Source organism: Columba livia, chromosome 16 (genome assembly GCF_036013475.1).
Source record: "Columba livia isolate bColLiv1 breed racing homer chromosome 16, bColLiv1.pat.W.v2, whole genome shotgun sequence".
In the NCBI taxonomy this organism is placed as follows: Eukaryota; Metazoa; Chordata; class Aves; order Columbiformes; family Columbidae; genus Columba; species Columba livia.
The window spans coordinates 13370225-13394122 of NC_088617.1; the positions used below are offsets into that span (position 1 = coordinate 13370225).

Here is a 23898-nt window from a genome sequence, read left to right on the forward strand (position 1 = left end):
TAAAAACCTAATTCTACGCTAAATATATCCAAGTGTCTAGTCTTCCGTTAGTATTCATAATACTATCTTTGTGCACGTTCAGCAAGCAACAGTTGGTTTATATACTTAATAAGATGAAACGCAGAGCTAATTTATGATCACCATTTGCAATACCAACACTTTTCTTCCAACCTACATTTCTACGGTGCTTCTCTCATGACCGCGCTCACTAGAAAATGAACAATAAAACTGCTCATTTTATTACATTTGTTATTTTCCTAAATGGACGCATTTCTCACTGTCTCCTATCTTTTTGCCTACTTTATTCCCTACTTTATTTCTCCTTGTATATGATGCAGCACCATCTTCTGATTGAGACAGGAAGGGTTTGTTTTTAGTGGTTGTTTTGGGCATTTTTTCTTGTACATGGAGAAAACCAATTCACTGCAAAAGGAAAAAGAATTTTGCCAGTTTCAATATAGGCTTTTATCTTTAGCGTTGCCTTTAATCTTTATGCACAGACTCAGAAGTAGAACTGCATGCATGAATTAGGCCCTGGTATTATGCAAAGTACAGACCTACTAAATCCCTTGACTACATAGTTAACACCTTATTAATAAAGTGTGCACGCTCATGTTGTATACATTATTTGCATAGAATAAATATTGCGTAACTTTAAAAAAGTTTTAATAATATTTCTTAAAACCAGCAAACTTAATGGGAAAAGCCAATGACATCTTGAGTGGCATTTGCTTATTAAATTTGTTTTTCATATCATACCGTTTCTCTTCAAACTTCTCTGGCTCAGGTGGTTAAAATTCTGCTTAAATTGAATTAAGTACATTGAATTTGAGTTATAAGGGAGCAGAAGGCAGCGCTGGCCAGTGGAAGCACTCCCTGCACCTTTCTCATTTGCTTCTCTCTGCACTTTTAAATGCTCACGCCATGAGAATAATCCGAGATTCATTCTCACCTACAAACACTTAGGAAGCCATTACATTAATAATAGTGTTTAATTCATTTCAAATCCATTCAAAATGATTTAAACTGTTCAGCTAACTATTTAGTATGTTTTCAGCCCATCAATGGCAATATCCCAGTTAAAAATCTCTAAAGGGAGCACACGAGCCTGTTTCTATTCTTCCTGCAGAGTTCCCTTTTGGGAGGATTTTGCCATGTGATTTTCAAAGGTGACTATGACCGAGTGTAAAGTGACCCTGAGATAAGGAGCTGCTGATCCTTTAGGGGGTCTCTGGGAATGCGGCACCAATAATGAACCCCGTGTTTCCCATTGGTGGTAAAACGTTTGCTTAAAAGCAAAATTATAAAGGTGATCAATCCCGCTGGGGAACCATGCACGATGAATTATTGGTTGTAATGTACAATAAAATATAAGCAAGCTCTGCGCTGAGCAGATGTAGCGCGCTCCTGTAATCAATTAAAAACGTGAGTTAGAAAGAGTCCACACAGGCACTTTTCTGAGCCTAAAGCATGTGGGATCTACAAAGGCTTCTTTCCTATCCTATGTTTTACACAGAATGGCAGAGAAGCCATTCTTAGGGCAGATCATATGAAAATAATACACTTAGCATTTCAGGGGACACAATGCATGAGGGAAAAAAAAAGCACACTGTCGTTACTATATATTTTATATACATCCCTAAAAAATATCTAGGTATATTTTAATTAGAGGTTCACATCGAGCTTTTTTTCATTTGCATATTGAATTTCAAATCTTATTGTTCCAGCGTATGCTTTCTATGATTTTGGAACGGGCTGCTTCAGTAGGTCTGGCTCAAAGCCTGGCACTCCAGAGGTGAAGATGATTTATTCTCCTAGAGCTACAGAGATTTCAGAGATCTCAGGATTGGGGCGGGGGGGGGTGGAAATAATCACTTTGAAATAAGTGGAGATGTAGGTTTTCATTGGTAGGAAAACTGTAATGTCATAAGTGTAAAGGCAGGGTTACCTGTGAGAAAGCCGTCCCCAAAATGCTCGAGCTGAAGTGAACATCCCCACTCCTGGCACGGATTGAGAGACTTGTGAGATCATAAATAAAACTGGAAGTCTAATCATTAGTTAGGGCATAGCACAGGCAATTACGCAACTTCCAGCAACTTTGCTTAGCATTTGTATTTATTATTAAGAGTAAATAAATGAATAAACATAATATAAAGTTTCTGTAGTAGAAACCCCATATCAGCCTTCATGTAGATGTTCTAAAGCATAATTATTAGTGGGCCAGAACAGTCCAGATCTCGGACATTTTTTAGGCCCAGCTTCTACTTCTGGTGACTTCACCTCATTATACTTTTGGCATCTTGCTTGAAAACCCATCTGTCACCCTGTCCTCCCTCCAACTCTGCTGAGAGCCTTCAGGAACTGAGACACTCTGCAGTTTCTCCTTGGTATTAAAGAGATTGAGAGCTCTTTTCAGACATACTTTCCCATTCTTTGATCAATTTTATGGTTTATACAAACTCTTTTCACTCAGTGGCGTTCTTGGAGTGTCTTCCAGAAATAGCCGTTCCAATATCAAATAAATATTCTCCTGTTGAAGTAGGCCCTATTTTCAAGAACTAAATTAACACTTTTGACAGCAGTGTTACACTGCGAGCTTGTTTCTATCACAGATCCCAAATGCTTTTGAATCACTGCTTTCCAGAACAGTATTTCTCAACCTGAACATAAAATATTTGTTTTCTTAAATGCTTGTCCGCATTTTTTTTCATTCTTAGAAGGCATGTTGCTTTCCTCTGGGTAGTTTATCAATTAACACCTATCTTCCAGACTTTTGTCTTTGACCTTGTTTCACACTTACAGGCTATAAATGGATTTCCCTTCTTCCAGGAAGAAAGCTGTGCCTCACAGCGCTTTGAAGAGATAGTCCAGATCTCTTGTTCATCTTGAGTAGATATCAAGACTGCTCCAACATCTTTCTTCCATATGGTGTCTGATGTCTGAGTCACTGATGCCAGGTTTTTCCACACACAGACAAGAATCACGTAATCAATCTTATTCTTATTTTAGAATCATAGAATAGCTCAGGTTGCAAGAGACCTCAAAGATCATCTAGTTCCAACCCTCCTTCCATCAGCAGGGACACTTTCCACTAGACCAGGTTTCTCAAAGCCCCGTCCAACCTGACCCTGAACACTTCCAAGAATGGAACGTCCACAGCTTCTCCAGACAGCCTGTTCTATTGCCTCACCAGCCTCATAGTAGAATATTTCTCATTTACATCTAATCCATATGTCCCCTCTTTCAGTTTAAAGCCATTACCCCTTGTCCTATCACTACAAGCCCTCGTAAAAGGTTCCTCTCCAGTTTTCTTGTAGTTTCCCTTCAGGTGCACACATCCTGGATTGATCAGCAAGGCTCATCACCACAGCTGTACCCAACCTTCAATGCATGTACTGTATTTCAGTAACTCCTTAAATCATAGATTAAGATTTCTCTGCTGAAGTGGTAGAACCTTTTATGTTTAACATTAGTTAAGGAACTCTTTGATCTTGAGTTTCCTGACAGTTTTCCTCAACAGTTGTCATTTTGTTCAAGATAGCATGCTAAAATATTTGCCACACTGTATCTCCTGTCGAGGGTTAAGATTGCGGGGTGACAATAAAACCCTGGCAGATGTATTGTTAACCCCCTCTCCCCCTCCCACACTTCCCCCTCCCTCTCCCCCTTTTTCACTAAGGAGAGGCGATTGGGAGGAAAAGAAGCACAGAGTGAAGAGAGTTGGAAAAAACTAAAGATATTTTACTAATGCTACTAATAAGAATAGAGAAAACAATACAAAATATACAAAACCAATCTTGAAAGTCTCAGCAACTGCAGAGCCGGCACCCGAAGACTGCACAGCCAACCGGAGCTGGATTCAGTCTGTCACTAGGCATCAGTTCGCAGGGATGACTCGCAAGGTCCTCTTCTAATGTCGGCCATAAGCAGAAGGGAAAAGGGCAAAAGGGAAAAGCGAATGAGATCCTCGTGATCTCCCACTTTTATATGAAGTATTCACGTGAATGGAATGTTATACACAGTTGGTCAGTTTCTTGGTCACTTGCTTCTCATCGCCCCTCTCGCGAGATGTCCATCCGTGCTTATCAATAAGTTTGCATTCCATTGCTAGGTTTACCAAAACATGTGTCTGGTTCTCCAGGAATATGCAGCTGATATGAAGCTTTAGCTGACAGGCAAAATTCACTAAAAGAGAAACTTGTTTTTAACAAAACCAGGACATTCCACCCCTTATAATATGCCATTCACTGAATGCTTAAACCTTATCAATAAAATCTATCAATACAATCTAATTAATCACTACTACTATATATATATATATACATATGTACATATATACACAGGAGTAATTAATCAGTGGACCATCCTTTAAAAAGTTCATTAAGTTCATTTTGTCACGACAGTCTCCCAGGGCAGGAAAAATGGTACAAGTGCATCTCATGACCACTGTTTGTGGGTTAAAGACATCAACTTCGAAGTTGTCAGGCGCCACTCGAAGAAGCTAGCTCTGGTTTCATCATCACTGTCTTGATCTGAAAGACACTTATTAAACACTGTTAGCATGGCAATTCACATCATGCAGTTCAGTATTGAATATTTTCACCTAAACTCAAATCCCCTTGAGGTACACACCGAACTTCTCCATCCTTAAGCATCACCCACCAGGTGCTCCCAGGTCCCTGGGCAAAAACAATCCCGCGAATGGGCTTGCCTTTGCCTGAGGCAGGAGTAACCCAGACTGCCTTTCCTAACAAGTTTTTCATGTGTACTACAGGGACTTTATCTCCTTCTACAGTCCGTAGAATTTCTGATTCACTTTCACTTTCTTTCACTTCAACTAGAGTAGCTAATTGAGGATTTCTCAGTGGCAGGAGCCCTGAATAGATTTTCATTTTTGTAGATAGCTTAGGGAATTGTGCCAGAAATTAAAACTTGTTTGGCACATCTCTTAGAGTTGTTGCATGCATATGCCTTCCCATTCTATCAAGCCACACCAGGAATTGTCTTTATGAGGAGGATGAGAGAAGACCAAAACAGTCACCTCTTATCCTACAAAATTTCAGCAAGTCAAGTCATGGCTATAATGTTTCCTCCCTTCTTAAGAAATAGGCTTCCCCTACCACTAACATGGATGATGCATCACCAGCTAGCAGAGTCAAGGAATAAAGATTTAAAGATTAAATTAGATTAGAAAAAATTAGGAAACTTAACTTCATGGGCAATCCCAGAGCAACATTCACCTCAGCCTGAAGTGCAGGCTGTATAAAACAAACGGTATGGGTCACCCTCCAACAACCTGTACAGTGTATCACAACTGCCAAATTGCACCTAAAGCAAAATATTCATAGATTAGAATGCAGAGGAAAAAATATTCCCTGATAAACTAAAAATTTATTGGGTTTTTGTTGTTTTAGACATTCTCAAGTCTTTGGCTTTTGCAATTGCATTTGAAAAGCATGAAAACTTGACCCCCAAATGGCCCACGAGCTCAAAGACAAGAACAAAACTGAGGAACAGCAACACACTGTTCTTTCCCTTCTCGTGCTTCCAAGGGCCCACCTCATAACACACAAAGGCTAGAAACCACTAAACCAACCAGAATTGAGCACATTTTAAATATGCATGCATACTACATGACCACATTTTCATAAAGCAGCTGTTTATTACACGCTCATTCAACTCTTCTCATATTTCAGGGGCACACAAAACAAGGGCAGATGTGTCAGGTGGGGTTGACGAAGAGTTTTCCAGGGGAGCATGGAAGCACATGGGAAGGGATTGAGGAATTCAAGTGGCTACCTAAAACACCAAAAGCTCTACAAGATTTGACCCTATGATCCTTCTCCCAGAACCTCAGAAGTACGTGAGAGGTCCATGGGAACCTACCATTTTCAGCCCATTCCCCCAACACTAAAGGAACACAAATGCGTTGAGATTCAGCTTCAACTTCAAATAGGGCCTCCTGGTTTATCCTGAGGGGAGAGCTTTGCTTGCGTTGCTTTTATTTTAAATTATTTTGTGGTTTGAGGATGAGTAGCAGCTATTTCTTAGTATTTACATCTTGACAGTGCCCTTTAAAGTCTTCAAACACATATCTTTGCTTTGCATTCTGTGCAGTCAATCCTAACATGCTATTAGGAAACTAACACCGCTGAGGAACCCCTGGCTGGGTCTGTGGGGAGCGGCCTGGAGCATTAGTGATTCCTGCTCTTCTCAGGTGGAGTCATTTGTCATTCCTTTCCCTCCAAACACCCGTTAACACATCATTTCCCTTATTTCTATTCCTTTGCTGAAACCTGATGCTTGAAATGGGATTGCTCTAAAGACTGGATAGCATTGTTCCAAGTGACAATGAAATAATCACCCAGAATCTCCCCAGTCATCCTGTTAACCTCAGTGATTAATCTCCTAACTTTTTCCCTTTCCATCTTAAAATCTCAACATCTTTCAAGGCATCCACTAATTCTTGCTTTTTTCCTTGAATTCCCTCTGTGGTCTCCCCAGGGCAGAGTAGAGGGGCAAGAGAACCTCTCTGACCTACTGACCACCCCCTTCTAACCCACCCCAGGTGCCATTTGCCTTCCTGGCCACAAGGGCCCAGTGTTGGCTCATGGTCACCCTGCTGTCCCCAGGACCCCCAGGTCCCTTTCCCCTACGCTGCTCTCTAATAGGTCATTCCCCAACTTATACTGGAACCTGGGGTTGTTCCTGCCCAGATACAAGACTCTACACTTCCCCTTATTATATTTCATTAAATTTTTCCCCACCTGTCCTTTTCAAAATGGGAACACAGCAGCACAACAAAGCTGAGGACTTGTCAGTGAGTTACTGAGCAGTGTAATAGTTTCCAGTATTTTATATTTCTTTCTTCATGTACTTTAACACTCGCTTTTTCTAAGCAGCCATTTTCAGCTATTCATAATTTTGTTGGTTTATTCATGAGTTGCCTCAAATTTGTCAGAACTTCTAAGAAAATTTCAGCTTGTCTCTTCTAGTGTTTATGGCAGGCTTTATTATGAATGTCTTGAACTATTCAGTCTGTTGTTGTGTGAGGAAAAATCTCTAAATAGACTTAAATCAGCTGTGACAGGAAATGAGTCAGAGTGTTTCTGGGGAAATCAAATTTCTTCAGTAAGACTTTTAAGATGACATCTCAAAAAATAAATTAAAGAGAGACAATAGCTGTTTCTTATGATCTGTCATTTTCCAAATTTACATTGAGGGAAAATGTCTGTGAGAGCTAACGACTTGTGTAACTATTAAAATATGTTATTTACATGTTAAATACGTTAAGCCAAAGCGCAGAGGAAACAGCATAGAAAAGGATACTGCAGTCTCTGATGATAGTCAAAAAACTTTAAGTGCTTTCTTTTGTTTTTAAATGTATTCCTGTCTTTCTCTTGATAATAAAGGGCACACATTAACCATTTACTTACATAATTTGCTGAACTGTGCCTAAGTTCAGTGTCGTGGTTTAGCCCCAGCCAGCAACTATGTACCACATGGCTTCTCACTCACTCATCACCTCCCAGCCCACGCTGCTCTCTGGTGGGCTGGGGAGGAGAATTGGAAAAAAAAGTTAAAACTTGTGGGTTGGGATAAAAAACAGTTTAACAGGACAACAAAGGAAGAGATAAACAACAGTAATCAAATAAAATAATAGAAAAAGTGAGGGATACACAATGCAATCGCTCACCACACAGAAAACTGATACCCAGACTGCTCCCAGGCAGTGACACCCACACCCAGCCAGCACCTCCAGTTTATGTCATATGGTACTGAATATCCCTTCGGTGAGTTTGGGTCAGCTGTTCTGGTTGTGTCTCCTCCCAGCTTCCCATGAAAATTAACTCTATCCTAGCCAAACCCAGGACATTCAGTGGTTAGATTTCAGCGCTGTGCAAGACTAAGCCCCATGAACAATTAAAATAATTCCCATGTTAAATTTCCCCTAGCACATTTTAGCTTCATTACAGCAATAAACGATAAGCCCCTAAAGACACTCACAGAATCCCAGAATGTCAGGGATTGGAAGGAACCTCGAAAGCTCAACCAGCGCAATCCCCCCATGGAGCAGGAACACCCAGATGAGGTTACACAGGAAGGTGTCCAGGTGGGCTGGAATGTCTGCAGAGAAGGAGACTCCACAACCTCCCTGGGCAGCCTGGGCCAGGCCCTGCCACCCTCACCAGGAACAAGTTTCTTCTCAAATTTAAGTTTCTTCTCAAATTTCTCAAATTAACTGGAACCTCTCGTGTTCCAGTTTGTACCCATTGCCCCTCATCCTGTGGCTGGTTGTCACCGAGAAGAGCCTGGCTCCATCCTCCTGACACCCACCCTTTCCATATTGATCCCCAGGAATGAGTCCCAACTCAGTCTCCTCTTGTCCAGCTCCAGAGCCCCAGCTCCCTCAGCCTTTCCTCACACGGGAGATGCTCCACTCCCTTCAGCATCTTGGTGGCTGCGCTGGACTCTCTCCAGCAGTTCCCTGTCCTGCTGGAACTGAGGGGCCACAGCTGGACACAATATTCCAGGTGTGGTCTCCCCAGGGCAGAGTAGAGGGGCAGGAGAACCTCTCTGACCTAATGACCAACCCCCTTCTAACCCACCCCAGGTCCCATTGGCTTCCTGGCCACAAGGGCCCAGTGCTGGCTCATGGTCATCCTGCTGTCCCCAGGACCTCCAGGTCCCTTTCCCCTACACTGCTCTCTAATAGGACCCCCAGCTACCAAAATCTGAGGTTATTCCTACCCAGATTCAAGACTCTACACTTGCCCTTGTTCTATTTCATTAAATTTCTCCCCGCCCAGCTCTCCAGCCTGTCCAGGTCTCTGATGGCAGCACAGCTTCCAGTGTCAGCCACTCCTCCCAGCTTGGTGTCACCAGCAAACTTGCTGACAGTCACTCTATTCCCTCATCCAAATAATTGATGAATATATTGAATAATACAGGCCCCAGTACTGACCCCTGAGGCACTGCACTAGATCCAGGCCTCAACTGGACTCTGCCCCATTGACCACGACTCTCTGGCTTCTTCCCTTCAGCCAGGTCACACTCCACCTCACTACCCGGTCACCCAGACCGCACTCCCTCAGTTCAGCTGTGAGGATGCTGTGGGAGACTGTGTCAAATGCCTTACTCAAGTCAAGGGAGATCACATCCACCGCTCTGCCATCATCCATCCATCTTGTTATGTCCTCATAAAATTCAATATGGTTGGTCAAGCACAACTTCTCCTTGGTAAAGCCATGTTGACTGCCCCTAATGACCCTCTTATCCCTGATATCCCTTGAGATGGCACCAAGGAGAAGTTGTTCCATCAGTTTCCCAGAGATGGAGGTGAGGCTGACTGGTTTATAGTTACCTGGGTCCTCCTTCTTGCCCATTTTGAAGACTGGAGTGACATTTGCTTTCCTCCAGTCCTCAGGCACCTCTCCCGTTTCCCAACACTTGGCAAAGATGATGCCATGACTCCACCACCATGCATGGCTGGCCTGTTTTTCCTGAAAAGGACACAGCTATCCATGACCACATTCCAGTCACACGTGCTGTCCCACCAGGTCTCCGTAATTGCCACTAGGTCATAATCTCCTGCCCTAACACAGGTTTCTATCTCCTCCTGCTTATTCCCTATGCTGCGTGCATTGGTGTACAGGCATTTCAGAGGGCGAGATGAGCACACCGATGCTTTGGCCTCAAAGAAGTTAATTTAAATGGTCCTTTAGAGGCATGTTGACATGGTCTCCAGCTGACAGTTACATGCCAGCTGTGCCACTACTCCAGATGGGCAGCACACACTGATCTGAAAATTATAGATACGTTACAGAGAATAACCTGTACCCAGGCTAAAAAATTGCTTTAAAAAGCAAAATCTACATCATGAACACCCCTGTGTGCAAATCTAAACAGCTTCCAGCACACAGCTTGCTCTCTTCACTCCAGCTCAGAGCATGGAAACAATGAGATCACAAATGTCTACATCTACCTGTCACAGACATGTCCTGTAGCATAGAATCATAGAACAGTTTGGGTTGGAAGGGACTTTTAAAAGCCATCTAGTCAAACCCTGCTGCAAAGAGCAGGGACATCTTCACCCAGGTCAAGTTGCTCATCCAACCTTACCTTGAATGTCTCCAGGAATGGGGCACCCACCACCTCTCTGGGCAACCTGTTCCAATGTTTTACCAACCTCATCATAAACCACTTCTTCCTTCCCTGTATGCCTAGATCCTGTAAAAATCAGTATACTTAAATGTTAAGCAAGCTAACTTTTTTTTTTAAGTAATATATTTTCTTTGACCAGCTGGGCATTTAGAAAGTGTAGACAAGTTTTTTGACCTGTTATTCAGGTCTTTTTTGAATTTCAAGCATACACCTAAAACATAAACATCATTGGGAATAGTCAGGTTGGTAATGTTAGTTACATAAAAATAAGTTCTAACTCACCTGAATGGTTCTGGTTACAATCTAAAGGGTTATCTGCATGTATAACTATGTGTTAGAACAGCCTTCAGAATGCATCAAGAAATCTCCATCAGGTTTGGACATCTCTTGTGAAAGGAGACAGGAAAAACAATAAAAGGGTGTCTCTTCTCTCTAGAAAAAAGTCATTACAACCAGGTTAACTGCTCAAAACATTTGGTTTCACTTCCTTTTTGGTGATAAATCCACTTCTAACTTCAGCAGTGTTAATCTATGAGAAAAGGAGCCAGGGACTTTCTTCCAGGGTGTACGGCCACGTTGTATGGCAAAGCTCAGGTTTCCCCATAAGTGTGCTCAAATTTCACGGACTTCATTACATGTTCAAAGTTTAAGTACATACTAAACCCTAAGGCCCCTAAATGCTTTATGGGACTGGGCCTTTTATAACTTGCCTGAGTTACGGCTATGATTTACTGTGGAATCAGAGCAGCCACATTGGGGTATAATAAAACAAGGTGTTTCTTCATTACTGCTTTTTAAATGGAGAAAACTCATTGGAAACAATTTGTGATTTGGGGTTTTTAATTTTTTTTTTAATTCTCGATATTTTTCTAGGTTTTCTAGCGTGAATTTGTAAACAAGATTTCCTAGGACAAATCTAATTATGTGGTTTTGCTGGTCAAAAGTGACAGCGATTCTTCTCACGCAATAAACAACTCTGTAAAACGCAGTGGGAGGAGCTCACTCAGCTCTTGGGAAAATAAACCTTCTGAGCAAAGAATCAATAAAAATATTCCCTCTAAGAGAGTTATGTTTGAGACAGTCTTAGGCGCTCCGTATCAGAGGCAAAGTGCCGGAAAGAACTGCCAAATGTTGCTAAAGCTGCACAAGCTGACAGAAAACCATAGCTGAGGTTCGTATCTTTGTTTCTCTTCTACATGCAGGTTTGTATCAACTTTGGTTTTCATGACAATGGAATTTTTCCTCCCCAGGATGGAAAGTAAGAGCGTGTTCCTAAGCCTCCTACTGTGCTACAGTGTGCTCAGAGCTGCCAATTCTCACATGGTCATCGAAGAGAAGACAGAATGCAACCTGTCAAGGAGCAACAAAATGAACCTTCCAGATCTCCCGCCCATCTCCATCGTAGGTTAGTAAAATCCACTCCTCAGGCCCAAATTAACGAGATGTGTAGAGAATACAGCCGTTGATTAATATGGATTGTTTTGATGGCTCACTGCAGCATTGCAATGTCATACAAGTGCCTTAGGAGCACACAGAACTGCAGGGGGAACGCAGCCACAGCATCCAAGAATGGCAACGTGGCAAAGCACAGTTTAGAGTTAAAAAATCAGCCAACTTATTTTAGTTTTACAGATTTCACTTCAGGTCACATCATACTGATTTTTTTATCCAAATCATTCATTACATACAGGTACTGCTTGTTACAAGCCTCACACACACAGAACAAAGGTGTGGAAAATATCATAATAGATTAGTGAGCCAGGAAAGATCTCACACTTGAACAGAAAAGTCTTGCTGTGTTAGATCCTGAGTCTTAGCTGCAGAATTAACATACAGTAATAAACAGCATTAAAGCTGATATAATAATAATAACAATTACAATAATTTTTATCCCTCAAGTGATAATATGGGCACGTTCACAAATACTAGAGTTTTTATCTAAAGAAAAAAAAGTTACATCAGGCATAGTCTGAACATCCATCCCCTCCTAAATTTACCTGATCCAAGAGTCAACTCCACAAATATTCACAAAGGTTTCAAGGCTACAGACACATTAATTAAACACCTTTGCAAGTAACGGTTCGTAAAACAAGATGGCGGGTAGAAAACGAATGAAGAGCTGAAGAATGAAAGGTGGCATCATGCGGATGAGGAGTTTATGCCAAACCAGCCAAGAGTATTTTCCTTGTGAAAACCAGGAATTCCAAACATTTTTCCTATTTTTGTTCATGTGACTAATGTGCATAAGTACCTACAACTTTTACACAGATATTTTTAATTCGATTTCTCTGAAATTATTTTCCCTGTTCACATTTGACCCACTAATGTATAAAAAATCCCTCCTGAAATACAAACATCAGTGTTTTTCTGCTTCACGTGAGCGACAGTGACAGCAGGGGTTCGGATGTGATGTGCAAGGACAGCTCCTGGAAAGGTGGCAATGCAGGTTACCTGCCTTCTCTAGCATATAAAATAGTATTAAGCACCTCAATTAAATAACATGTGCTGTAAAACTGATTTAATATTAATGTTGTGCTATTCTCTTTGAAGATTTAACAAAAAGATCCCAGAAAGTCAGCAGGAAAGAGGCAGAGAATAAGAAAGCTTCCAAGGTAGGTGGCTGTTCAGAAAACACCGTTGAGTTCGAATGGTTTATTACTTCCATAGTTCTCCTCATTGCATTCATTTGCAAGGTATTTACAGCCACTCCCCAACTGAAATGATTCACATACAGCTTGGAGCTCTAAATACTGTAAAATAAAACATTAATAGTGGAAGGAAAACTATGTGACCTTAGATTAGTTAGAGGTTATAGTTTGGGTTTGGGAGGGCTTGTTGGTTTTGACTTTGCTTTTGTTTTTTACAGTCCTCTCTTACCCAAAAGGTACTTTGGTTGAAAATGTTAACCAGTAATTTTATCAGATCAGTAGATTGAGATGGATAGATTTCCTTCATGTGATGCTGCTACCTATAGGTCTGAACGTGAAGTATTACATGTGCTGGGCTCCTATATTTTTTAAGTTGTCTACAAGAGTAGAAAACAGCATTTTTACTCTGCTTTTAATATGCCACAATCACCATTTATAGCCAAACCAGTCATTGCTGCAACCAGAAACATTTAGAGCTCCTTCTTTTCCATTCTTGTTCATGTCTGCTGTGGGCAGCACTTCCTAAATTTGCAGGATGACCCCGGTCAAAAGGGGCCTCAGGACATCATTTAGTCCCACCTTCAGCTCAAAGCCAGACGTTCTCGCCATCAAACTTCGTCTAAGTATTCTTGCTTAAAAGCTCCTAAGGCATTTAGAGACCTCTGAATGCTTTATCTTAAAACTGAAACTCCTGAGAAACTACCAAGTTAAAAGGCACATAGGGCTCCTGCAGCTGGAGGGCTCCAGAGGCCTCTCCCAGGCACATGCTGATCAACCCGAAGTTTTCCACCCTCCCAAATCACCACCAGCGCAGCAGCCCTGCTGGGGCGGGCTGGCAGATCTTCTCCAGCTCGCTCACCTGTCTGCAGGTGAGGACTCCCATGCACAGAAGGTCGCTGAGCTCCAAAGGCAGCGTGACAAACAAACCACGCAAGGCCGAGCTTAGCTAAGTCACATCCCCTTTCTCTCAGCTGTGCGCTTTAGGAAACAGAGCCGATACCAGCCCCACAGACCGACATGGAGGTTTCACTCCTTCACTCAAAAAGGCTGGGTTTCCAAGAGTAATTCCTTACTTTGTTTTACTGATAACGTTGTTATCTTTGCAGTTTGTGTCCCTCTTGTGCCACATTCTTCCCTACAGAGCATTTTCCAACACTCTATCCCATCACGTTTCTAATTGCTCAACATACAGGGCTCATGAGGTTTAACATTTTGTTCGGTGGGCTGGTCTCAAGCTGGCATCTCCCTTGACACAGACCCACCACATCTCCATGTTCCTACTAATATAGTAGCAGCAACCGCCAACTAATATAGTAGCAGCAACCGCCAACTCGCCTCAAGCCAGAAGCTCCCACAGTTCACTTTCTTTGCACCTATGCTTTATTCTAAGCTGCACTCACCTTACATTTATATGTATACATTTATATTTTCTTCTAGAAAAAAGCCGAACCGAAGACACCTCCGAAACCAAGGCCCACGCCAGCTGCTGACTGCGTGCCCAACTTCAAAACCTGCAAACCACACTTAAATTCATGTTGTAACTACTGTGCATTATGCAAATGCCGAATTTTCCGGACCGTCTGCCAGTGTCTAACGTTAAACCCAAAGTGCTAAGCCAAACTGGGGATGCAATAAGGCTTCTGTCTTTCATTAGCTTCTCAACTGTGTATTTCAACCTGCCCCGTGTGTGTAGCAATTGAAGTAGAAAGCTTTGAAGCTGGCAGCTTGGATTTGGTCCTCTTTATATTAAATGGACAATGTGGGGTTTTTTATGGTGTTAATGCTGTCATAAACAGGATGTTTTTTCAGGGAGCAAAAAAACAGGGTGATTGACATTGAACAGGTATATTTAGCAAAACTGGCCTGCATTTTAAGAAGAATTCTGGGGTTTTGGGTATTTTTGTTTGGTCAGGTTTCTTTGAAGGGTCATATTAACCACATATTAATCACATTCTTGAACTGGCACCACAAAGCCTGCACCAATGGCATGCAAAGAGCCACACTACAACAGGACCAGTTAATCCTGTAAGGGACCAAACCTGTCTTCGCCCACAAGGAGAGCACAGCACCAGCTTCTAACACAGCCAAAATACCATGTTGGAAATGCAAGTTTCACACATTCAGCAAAAATCAGGATGAGAATTTATATAGGTTATTTTATGGGAAAAGACAGACTCGAACCAATAAGGCAATTTTTCAGTCATCCCCAGTTGAGCATCAGTACCTCCACCTGCAGGGTTTTTGGTCACCCTACCAGCAATCAGTATCTCCAAGGTGAATAATATACATGTGTATTTGAACCCTGGACATACCTGTGCCTCATGACTTCAAAATCAGATTTCTTTCCCCAGCCATATCCACAGGAATAGAGTTCTCAGCCCTTCTCCTGCTGCCAAGGATACAGTGCACATCGAGCCCAAAAGCAGCAACACATCCCCAGAACTTGGAGGAAGAAAAGAAAGATCAACAAAAATAGAACATATATCCCACATTACAAGCCATCAGTCTCTCTGTCTTGTCCCATTTTACTACGAGCAACTCCCAGCACCCACCCACCCCAAGTATGAATTTAGGTGGCAATCTCCATGTGCTGCAGAAAAAATACATATATCAAATGCTGGAGCAAGTCTTAAAGGCTCAGAAGCAGCTCTGAATGCATGGATGAGGCTCAAGGCAGCAGCAAACAGGTATCTAGAAGACACTTTTCTCTTGTTCTTGAAGATCTTGACCTTGAGTTACCCAAGACGGCACAAAAGGAAAGCTTTTCTTGCTTAAACTACCAGGAGAGATGTTGGTAGGTCACAGGAGAGTTAAGGAACGGACTCAGAAGCTGTCCCCAGCACTCAGAAGTACATCCCCAGACTCTTCATCTGCCAACTCCAGCTCTTGCTTCCTCATCCTCTGTCCTGTATCTACAATGTTCCTCTTCTGTGGGCCTTTCTTGATTTTAGTCTTTTCCCTTCATCCCACTGCTATTGCCAGTGACCACAGGGGTCATTGCACCCCCAGAGCTAAAACCCACATCTTCTTCACTCCACCTGCCTGCAAGATGCCTGCACCAGTGACCAATGCTCTTTGGCTTTCACAATCAGGTATTTTTCTAACCACAAATTTCTAATCCCCATCCTGAGTTTTCTAGTGCTCTGTGCAGGTGTAACCAAGAGGAAATTTCTTCATTGATTTCTAAGCACAGTTGAAGGCTACAAAAATGTTCCAGGCAGGCAAAGATGATACAGGTGACACTCTAAAGGAGATCAAGCCATATGAACTTTTTTCTTCTAACAGTCGATCCAAAGCCCAGAGCTGAAAACATAGTTCAGATGTGGACAGGAATGTTTTTTCATCTTGGAGATACTTACATAGATGACAGAGATTAATCAAAGAGCCCAAATGATGACAAGCTGTCATAGTGCTCTTTGTCTTTTATAAAATACACTAGCTGTCATGTATGATGCAAGCTTGGATTCTTTTAAATGTACATATGTATTTCTTTTAATCAGACATCCTAGCTCAGGAATCTGTAAGCCATTCTGTTATGATTAAAAGAGGATGAGAAGGAAGAATGATACAACATCACAATGGGCTTAGGAAAAGGAATTTGGCCCCTTTTACTAGGTAAAGACGTAGGTTCCCATCAAGGTGTTCAGAAATTCTCATAACTCTAAGAAATTGTCCTTGATTGATACTGAAATCATATCAACAATCACACAACTTCTCATGTGGAAACAATTTCATGGTCTTACCAGAATGTCCAGCTGGGCAGAAAAATTATCTTTTACCAGGGTGGATGGGAGCAGGAGGAGAGGAAAATGGAAGGCAGGAGAGGCAGATATCAAACAAACAAACAGCTCATGCTGTTCTCCAGACAGCAGCTTCCGCTCCAGCTTTGCAGAACCACAGAACGGTTGAGGTTGGCAGGGACCTCCTGGAGTCAGCTGGTGCAAACACTGATGAGATCCCCTCTCAGCTTCTCTTCTCCAGCTGAACAGCCCCAGCTCTCTCAGTCTCTCCTCACCAGAAAGACCAGCATCTTTGTAGCCTCCACTAGACTCCCTCCAGTAAACCTTTGTCCTTCTTAAACTGGGTATAGCACAAAGCACAGGAACACACACACCAGACCCGCACTGCATTTCCTCACTCTCAGTAGCTCCATAAGCCTGAAAAATGGAAGCAAGACCTTGTGGCTCCTCACCCAAGTTACCTACACCACCCGCTACAGGACCTGCTCTAACAACCCAGTCCTCATTACATGCTTAATGCCATTCTTGAACACAACAGAAAAGATAACGCCTGCTCCAGAAAGCTCTAGATTAGAGATCCTGAGATGTTCTGGTGATAACTTACCTAACATGCTTCAACAATGCTCCTAGTTTCTTCAGATCCAACAATATATCGAGAACCCTGCAGTCAGCAGGAGTTGCAGCTCTGCCGTGATCAGCTCTCGCAACAGTGAGAGAAATTTCACACCTAGAGAGGATTTGGTGGAATTTTCTTCCCCAACAAATCACCCTGATCTGGGGACCAAGACATCCACGTGTCAGTCTGGCATGCCAGCCTAGTTTAGGTCTCTCTCGTTCTCCAGAATGAACACAGGTGTTTTCTGCTTCTTGCACTTGAAGGAGCTAAGAGGAGCTATACAAAAATTTGCCTTCCTCCACACACACACTTTTTCCCCTGATAACTGATTTACTGAAAAGGACGAGTTCAGCAGCATCAGCACAGGTGCCAAGTGCCATCTCAGCCCCACCAGGAACAGCCATACAAGGCTGGCGGATGTGACATGGGGCCTAGAGGACACAGAGCAAGGCCAGAGATGCACTGGGGTTCCTGAAAGACCCATCAACCACTCCCAAAGTGCCCTTGTTACATACACGGTGCCTTCATATTCCTTTCAGAGGTAATATAAAGATGTTACTAGCAAACGTCTCAGATGATATGCAGACAGCCAACACATGGCTAAGTCCCTCTCCCACCTCTCCTAGAAGAAATAAGAGGCTTTAGTCATTTCTACAAGATTTCTCAGTGAAAGGATATTACAATTTCTGCATGGCACATGCACAGGTATTTCTATCCAGGAAATCCTTGGAGATGAAATCCTGACCTGAAATACGAGAGCCATAAACTGGCTGTAATAGTGTCTTAACACAGTTCGCATGTGGCATTCATTTAATAGTTATAAAAGTTCAGGCCCCTTTGCATCACTAGGAATCTTCTATTGACTTTAATACACTTAAATAAACACCCTCATTGCCCACCCTCTACCATCAGATTCATCATTCATCAAAGGCAAATGGTCTCTCACCTGTAGAACAGAAACAGGAGCAGATGCATTTAAAGTAATTCAACAGCCAGTGACCCCTCTCTCTGAAAACACCCCAGAAATATCTGGCAGAGCCAGAGCACTTTAATCTAGAAGGTTTTGGTATTTAAAAGAGCTCCTTACTATAAAGCTGTCATTCAAATCATAACAATTTCTCCATTTGGGAAGCAAATATTTGGAGCACTAAACGAGCACACCAGATGGTTTACTTGCCTTCATTCTTTTCAAGTTGTTCAACATCCTTCCATTGCTATTACTATTGTTCAAGTGCAAGGGTTTGGTCAGAGATGTCACTCTTCATCTACAAAACAGCATCTCAATGGCAGGTCAGACAATATCACAGGCAACGGCCTTCACTGCCAAAAAGGGTCAAAAGGAGTTTGACCAGTTATCAATAAAATACACATAGGAAGCAAGTTTTGGAGGGCAAGAAAAACAAGACCACCAAATGTTTGTTCTGAGTCAAAATCAAGTTAATAATGCAAAGCAGACAAATGCTGGCTCAAAACAAAATCTGGGTGTCAGCCTGATTACCGAGCAATTTAAAGGTGCTTCCAACATCTGCAATATTGCAACTAATAAGACGCTCTTCAGTTTACCTCTAATATGCTGCTGTTTTAACAGAGAGAATGAGCTCATGCCTACGAATGTGGCCCATTTAATCTTTCCTTACGGAAATGATTCTGCAGTTGATGAAATGAAAACCAGAGTGTTAGAAAACTAAGAGCTTTGATGAGAGGTGGCTCTGGATGCTACAGGCAAAACAAGTAGTAAAAGAACTGTGCTGTAGACTTTCTCAATATCCTAAAGAGTTTCATCTCCCTGCTGTGGAGTTTCAGGGAATTAGACAAGCAGAAGGCATGTCAGTCCCCATCCAGTTCCAAAGGATGCTTGCAGAACATTAAACCCTTTTTGGTTTCATCATTAGTAAGTTCAATGTATAGTCCTCATTACTGATTATGGAATCATTGATGGTGGCTTTGTGGCACCCAAATTCAGTTAAAATTGGTGTGTTTTAGAGGTCGATGCAAAACAAAGCAATGAAAAAAGTTGCATACTGAGCAACACCTTGTTTACTCATCTCCTTTTTTCCCCTCCTCCAGTAGTTCACACTCTACACCATGTTTTAATTACTCCCTGACTACACACCTGATGCTTGGACATGAATCTTGGAGCACTTCAAGCACATTTTATCTTACCAAACCTTTCATCATCTTATATCCAGAAACAGAGTGGCCTGCTGTACAATGTTGACAAGAGGAGAGAGGCAAGAGAGGATTTCCATGACATACATAGAGATGAATCTGTGTGTGCAGAGGGAAAAAGTATTTGTTTTGCTTTTCCCCTGTAAGATTCAACCCTCCAAATGTTCGAATAATGAGCAGTTTTTTCCAGCTCAAGTAAACAATGCAAACTAGCCACAGCATTGGTTGGCGCCTTTAGAAACCCCATGTGGATATTACACATTAAACATTTTCCGTAGCTTAAGAATCACAAAAAAAAGTAAATCCATGGCAAAATCCAAAGCATCTCACTACACAAAACAAGTCAGGCCACAGTCAGATCTTTAATAAAAGCACTTTGAGTCAGTGACAAACAAGACACAGCAGATGTGACAACCCAGAAAAACCCGGTTGGGGTAGAAGTGTGCTGCTCAGAGGATTGAACAGGGTCCCTAAACGTAACCACCCCCTCAGCAGCTTCTCAGCTGTTCACAACACGCCAGAAAGCTGCTAAAAAAAGTCACTCTTGCCTCACAGCTCCTCGAGTTGATACGGAAGAAGCACAGAAGGGTCTTCGTTCAGACCAAAACCGATGGAGTAAATTAACCCAGAAAAAAAACACCCCAGCTCTAATCTCCAATTAGGAGATGAAATTAATTTTATAGGAAGGAGACCAACATAAATCCTCCCTACTTCCCCCAGTTTCACAACACACACTTCAGCTATACCACCTTTGTGGAGAGAAGCCTGACACTGCCAGCCTCCTAATAGGGTTGATCTAATTTGAGCAGGGCATGGCAGAACGCATCTCCCTGCAGAAACCGCTCCCCATGCTGTCCATCCTATCCATCAGTCTGTTCAAAGAGCCTGCCGGCCACACGCTTGACAAGATTATGCATTTTCGTTTAGCAATCTTGTGTCATACTCCCCTTATTGGGACAGCAGGAGCCAAGAAAAGGTGCACAGGTTCCTTTTCACCATGAGGCTGGCTAAGTAACCAATTCTAATTCCAAGAGTCACAGTGAATTTTCCCTGACAAATGAGGCTCTGAAGCTTCCTTGGTAAGAGTGAGGGGGTCTGTAGCACAGAGGGGCATAGCAAAGGGCTTGTTCTCAGGAGCCCAGCACACACAAGAGCTTTGGAAGGTTGTATCCCTGCACTTCGGTCTGTGGGTAGTGCCACCTGCTCAGTATCTGTAGTGGTCTGGCTTGAATGGCCCATCTCTTGATAAGCCCAGGTATTTGGCTTGCTTGTCACTCAGCTTCGTCAGCTTCACACACAGTTTATCCAGATGAGCAGCAGCCACAGCTTCATCCAGCTGGAAAACAAAACATTGGGTCAAGAATATTAGAACGGAGTCCTACTAGTTCACAGAATCCCAGAATGTCAGGGACTGGAAGGGCCCTGGAAAGCTCATCCAGTGCAATCCCCCCATGGAGCAGGAACACCCAGATGAGGTTACACAGGAAGGTGTCCAGGCGGGTTGGAATGTCTGCACAGAAGGAGACTCCACAACCCCCCTGGGCAGCCTGGGCCAGGCTCTGCCACCCTCACCAGGAACAAGTTTCTTTCCAAATTCAAGTGGAACCTCCTGTGTTCCAGTCTGAACTCACTGCCCCTTGTCCTGCCACTGGTTGTCACCCAGAAGAGCCTGGCTCCATCCTCCTGACACTCCCCCTTTCCATATTGATCCCCAGGAATGAGTCCCCCCTCAGTCTCCTCTTGTCCAGCTCCAGAGCCCCAGCTCCCTCAGCCTTTCCTCACACGGGAGATGCTCCACTCCCTTCAGCATCTTGGTGGCTGCGCTGGACTCTCTCCAGCAGTTCCCTGTCCTGCTGGAACTGAGGGGCCACATCTGGACACAATATTCCAGGTGTGGTCTCCCCAGGGCAGAGCAGAGGGGCAGGAGAACCTCTCTCAGCCTAGTTCAGGAAGTCGTGGTCAATGGTGAGAAATGAATATGTGAAAACCAATGGCAGCCCAAGGAGGACTTACCAGGCTGACACAGAACAGTCAGACAGCTCTTTTCCTGCTAACACACCTCACCTGCTTGAGCAAAGAGGCACCTGCTCTGATCACATAACTACATCCAGATGGAAAAGCACCGTGTTTTTGTGGGAGTTCAGTTAAGTATAAGTGCAACAGACAACTTTATATAGTCAAGCCCATTTCAATCTCATTTACACATTCACATCCATCCAACAAGAAGAGAGATCAAACCATTCAGAGATAAGAATATCCAGTTTGGTAGAACAGTAAAGCCCCAGTCATGTTTCCACTACAAAGACCCTGGACATACTAGATGATTGTCTTACAATTTCAGGTAAGTTCTAATACTAAGAAAACAAAAAATGCATCTCCTTTCCAGATATCCCATCTTGAGAGTATTAAGAAATTCATTCCACAATCACTAATTCAACAAGAATACTGGTATCTATTGGCATTGCTTTAATCAAGAATAAAGCCAAGGTGAGCTATGGGTTCAGAAATATGTTGATATACCTTATTTATCCCAGAGGTGTCAGGCAGACACGTGAACTCAAGCAATTGAAAAATGTGTAAGGTTACAGGACAGTCCAGTGCTACAGGAGACAGGTACAGAAGAGGCAGAAAAAGAGTCAAATGGTAAACCAGCTGCTGTGTCAGAGGGGAACACACAGCCAGAAAGGATATTCAAAGGCAGAAAGGACAGCACTGAGAAAGGATCAGGTGCTGCTGAGTAATAACAGAAGAACAAGTCTGATCACCACTTGTAATTACTGCAAAATACCAGTAACCATTGCTAAGAAAACAGGTACATCTAAACTCCAGCAGCACGGGAAAGACTGGTGATATTTCCTCCACCCTAGTTAAACAGATGTGAAAATTTGCAATACGTTTGAAGGACAATAAATCAACAAAACAACCAAGGGCCAGATCTGTAGCTTGTGTGAACCAACATGTCCTAAATGACTCAATAACTAGTCCTACGCTTCCCACTCAAAGGGATTGTGGTAACAAGCAACTACTCTGAAGTAGCCCCATTGTAATGAACCAGGTAAAAAGCTACATCTGTAGAGACTCATTCACTGCAGGTCAACCTGCTCATACCAAGTAATATGGAATTGCCAACATCTCTAGAGAACAAACACAGCCAAAGATGTAAAAGACAAAATTAAAAGCATAAGACAAAGCAGTGGAAGAATGTGGAAGGGAACTCTGAAAGTCACCGCACACCACATAAGAGTCAGGAAAATCATGAAAGAAAGAAAAGCTAACTGGCAGGACTGTGTTTAGAAGCAAAACAAGTATTTCAGCTTAGTAGATCCTGCCAAAAGAGTTTAAAATAGAATGACACATGAAGATCTGAAAGGTGCGTTTCCAGCAAGTTTAAGAAAGATTACACCCACTTGAAAAAGAGCTGAGTTCCTGACATTTCCCAAATCAGCTTCTCAAACTGCAGCACAGATCAGTTGTTTCACAGCTACTTCAGCTTGAGGATGTCAAGAGTTAGATAAAAAGCTACACAAATTTATACAAGGGTAAGCTGACACTCTTACCTTAAAATCACATAGCTGAGCATAGGAATAGACAGATTTGGTGCCAAGAACATGGACAGAACAGTTTGCCCAGATTTCCAGGAACAGCCATTGTAGAAAAGGGTATATGTTTGCAACAGCTGAGCAAAGCTATGTTCTTGCAGTCAAAGTGCTATGTAAGGTATTCGGTAATTCTTAGATTTACATTTGGACCTCAAAGTTACTACACAGAACAAGAAAAGATACCCATCAGAAAATGATCACAGAAAGCTCTTCTGCCCATCTTCTGTTGGTTCTGACAAGACAACTGTTTTATTCTTTGAACTGCTCTATGCAGTGCAGAGTGAACAGAATACTTTGTCACAGTACATGAACCAGGGAGATCACTGCCTTGTGCTCCACTAGCACACAACTCATCTGGGCATTCCTTCTCATTGCCAGGTCAGGCATACTTACTAAAAATTGTTATTCAGGAAGAGCATGAAGCCACATTTTATTAGCAACACTGGACTATCATTTACAAGAGAATTGTCAACAAAACTTTTCCTTTAAAGATTACGTGTGAGTTTGCTGATCAACTCCTACACTGTATTTTTGGTATGCTTGAACATTAACAGGTAGATTTGAAAGTTCTTCAGCAAACGCTTCATAAGTAAGCCCAAACATATATATTCTGTACTCCCCAAACGAGAAGTATTTTCACATTTAGTCTCCCACCTGTTTGCATTTCAGAGGCAGTGGGATTTAACTCCAGCACCTTCTTCAATGGCCATCTCAAATTCTCAGGCTTGTTTTAGAAAATTAAAGCCAGGTTAGTTTTGTGAAAGGAATTTTCAAGTTGTGACTTGATCCAGATTTTTCCAAGAACAAAGAATGCAGAGAGATAAGTTTAAAGGGAAACCTGACAGAATATGTCATTAATATTTTGTGATGTTATTAGGAACAGACTGTGGTAAGCTCTGGTCAGGTGCAAACGGGACCCAGACTATCAACTGCAGTAGAAGTGATTCCTAGTTTCACTTCAG

General features: G+C 42.5%; 2 protein-coding genes across 4 annotated transcripts in view; one reads left to right on the plus strand and one right to left on the minus strand.

The window, feature by feature from the left end:
* The window catches only part of ASIP (agouti signaling protein), a 28753-nt gene extending 9554 nt beyond the window's left edge, over positions 1-19199 (plus strand). For 2 of the 3 annotated variants that reach the window (XM_065032583.1, XM_065032582.1), the window contains exons 2-4: positions 11415-11569; positions 12715-12776; positions 14250-19199. In XM_065032583.1, coding sequence (XP_064888655.1) covers positions 11416-11569; positions 12715-12776; positions 14250-14426 — 393 coding nt within the window. In that variant the 5' untranslated portion in view covers position 11415 and the 3' untranslated portion in view covers positions 14427-19199. Of the gene's footprint in view, positions 1-11366; positions 11570-12714; positions 12777-14249 lie in introns of all 3 variants that reach the window. The other variant, XM_065032581.1, reaches the window with a different exon arrangement.
* Positions 19200-19680: 481 nt separating this feature from the next.
* AHCY (adenosylhomocysteinase) overlaps positions 19681-23898 on the minus strand; it is a 32818-nt gene continuing 28600 nt past the window's right edge. The window contains exon 10 of the mRNA XM_065032580.1: positions 19681-20673. Coding sequence (XP_064888652.1) covers positions 20542-20673 — 132 coding nt within the window. The 3' untranslated portion in view covers positions 19681-20541. The remainder of the gene's footprint in view (positions 20674-23898) is intronic.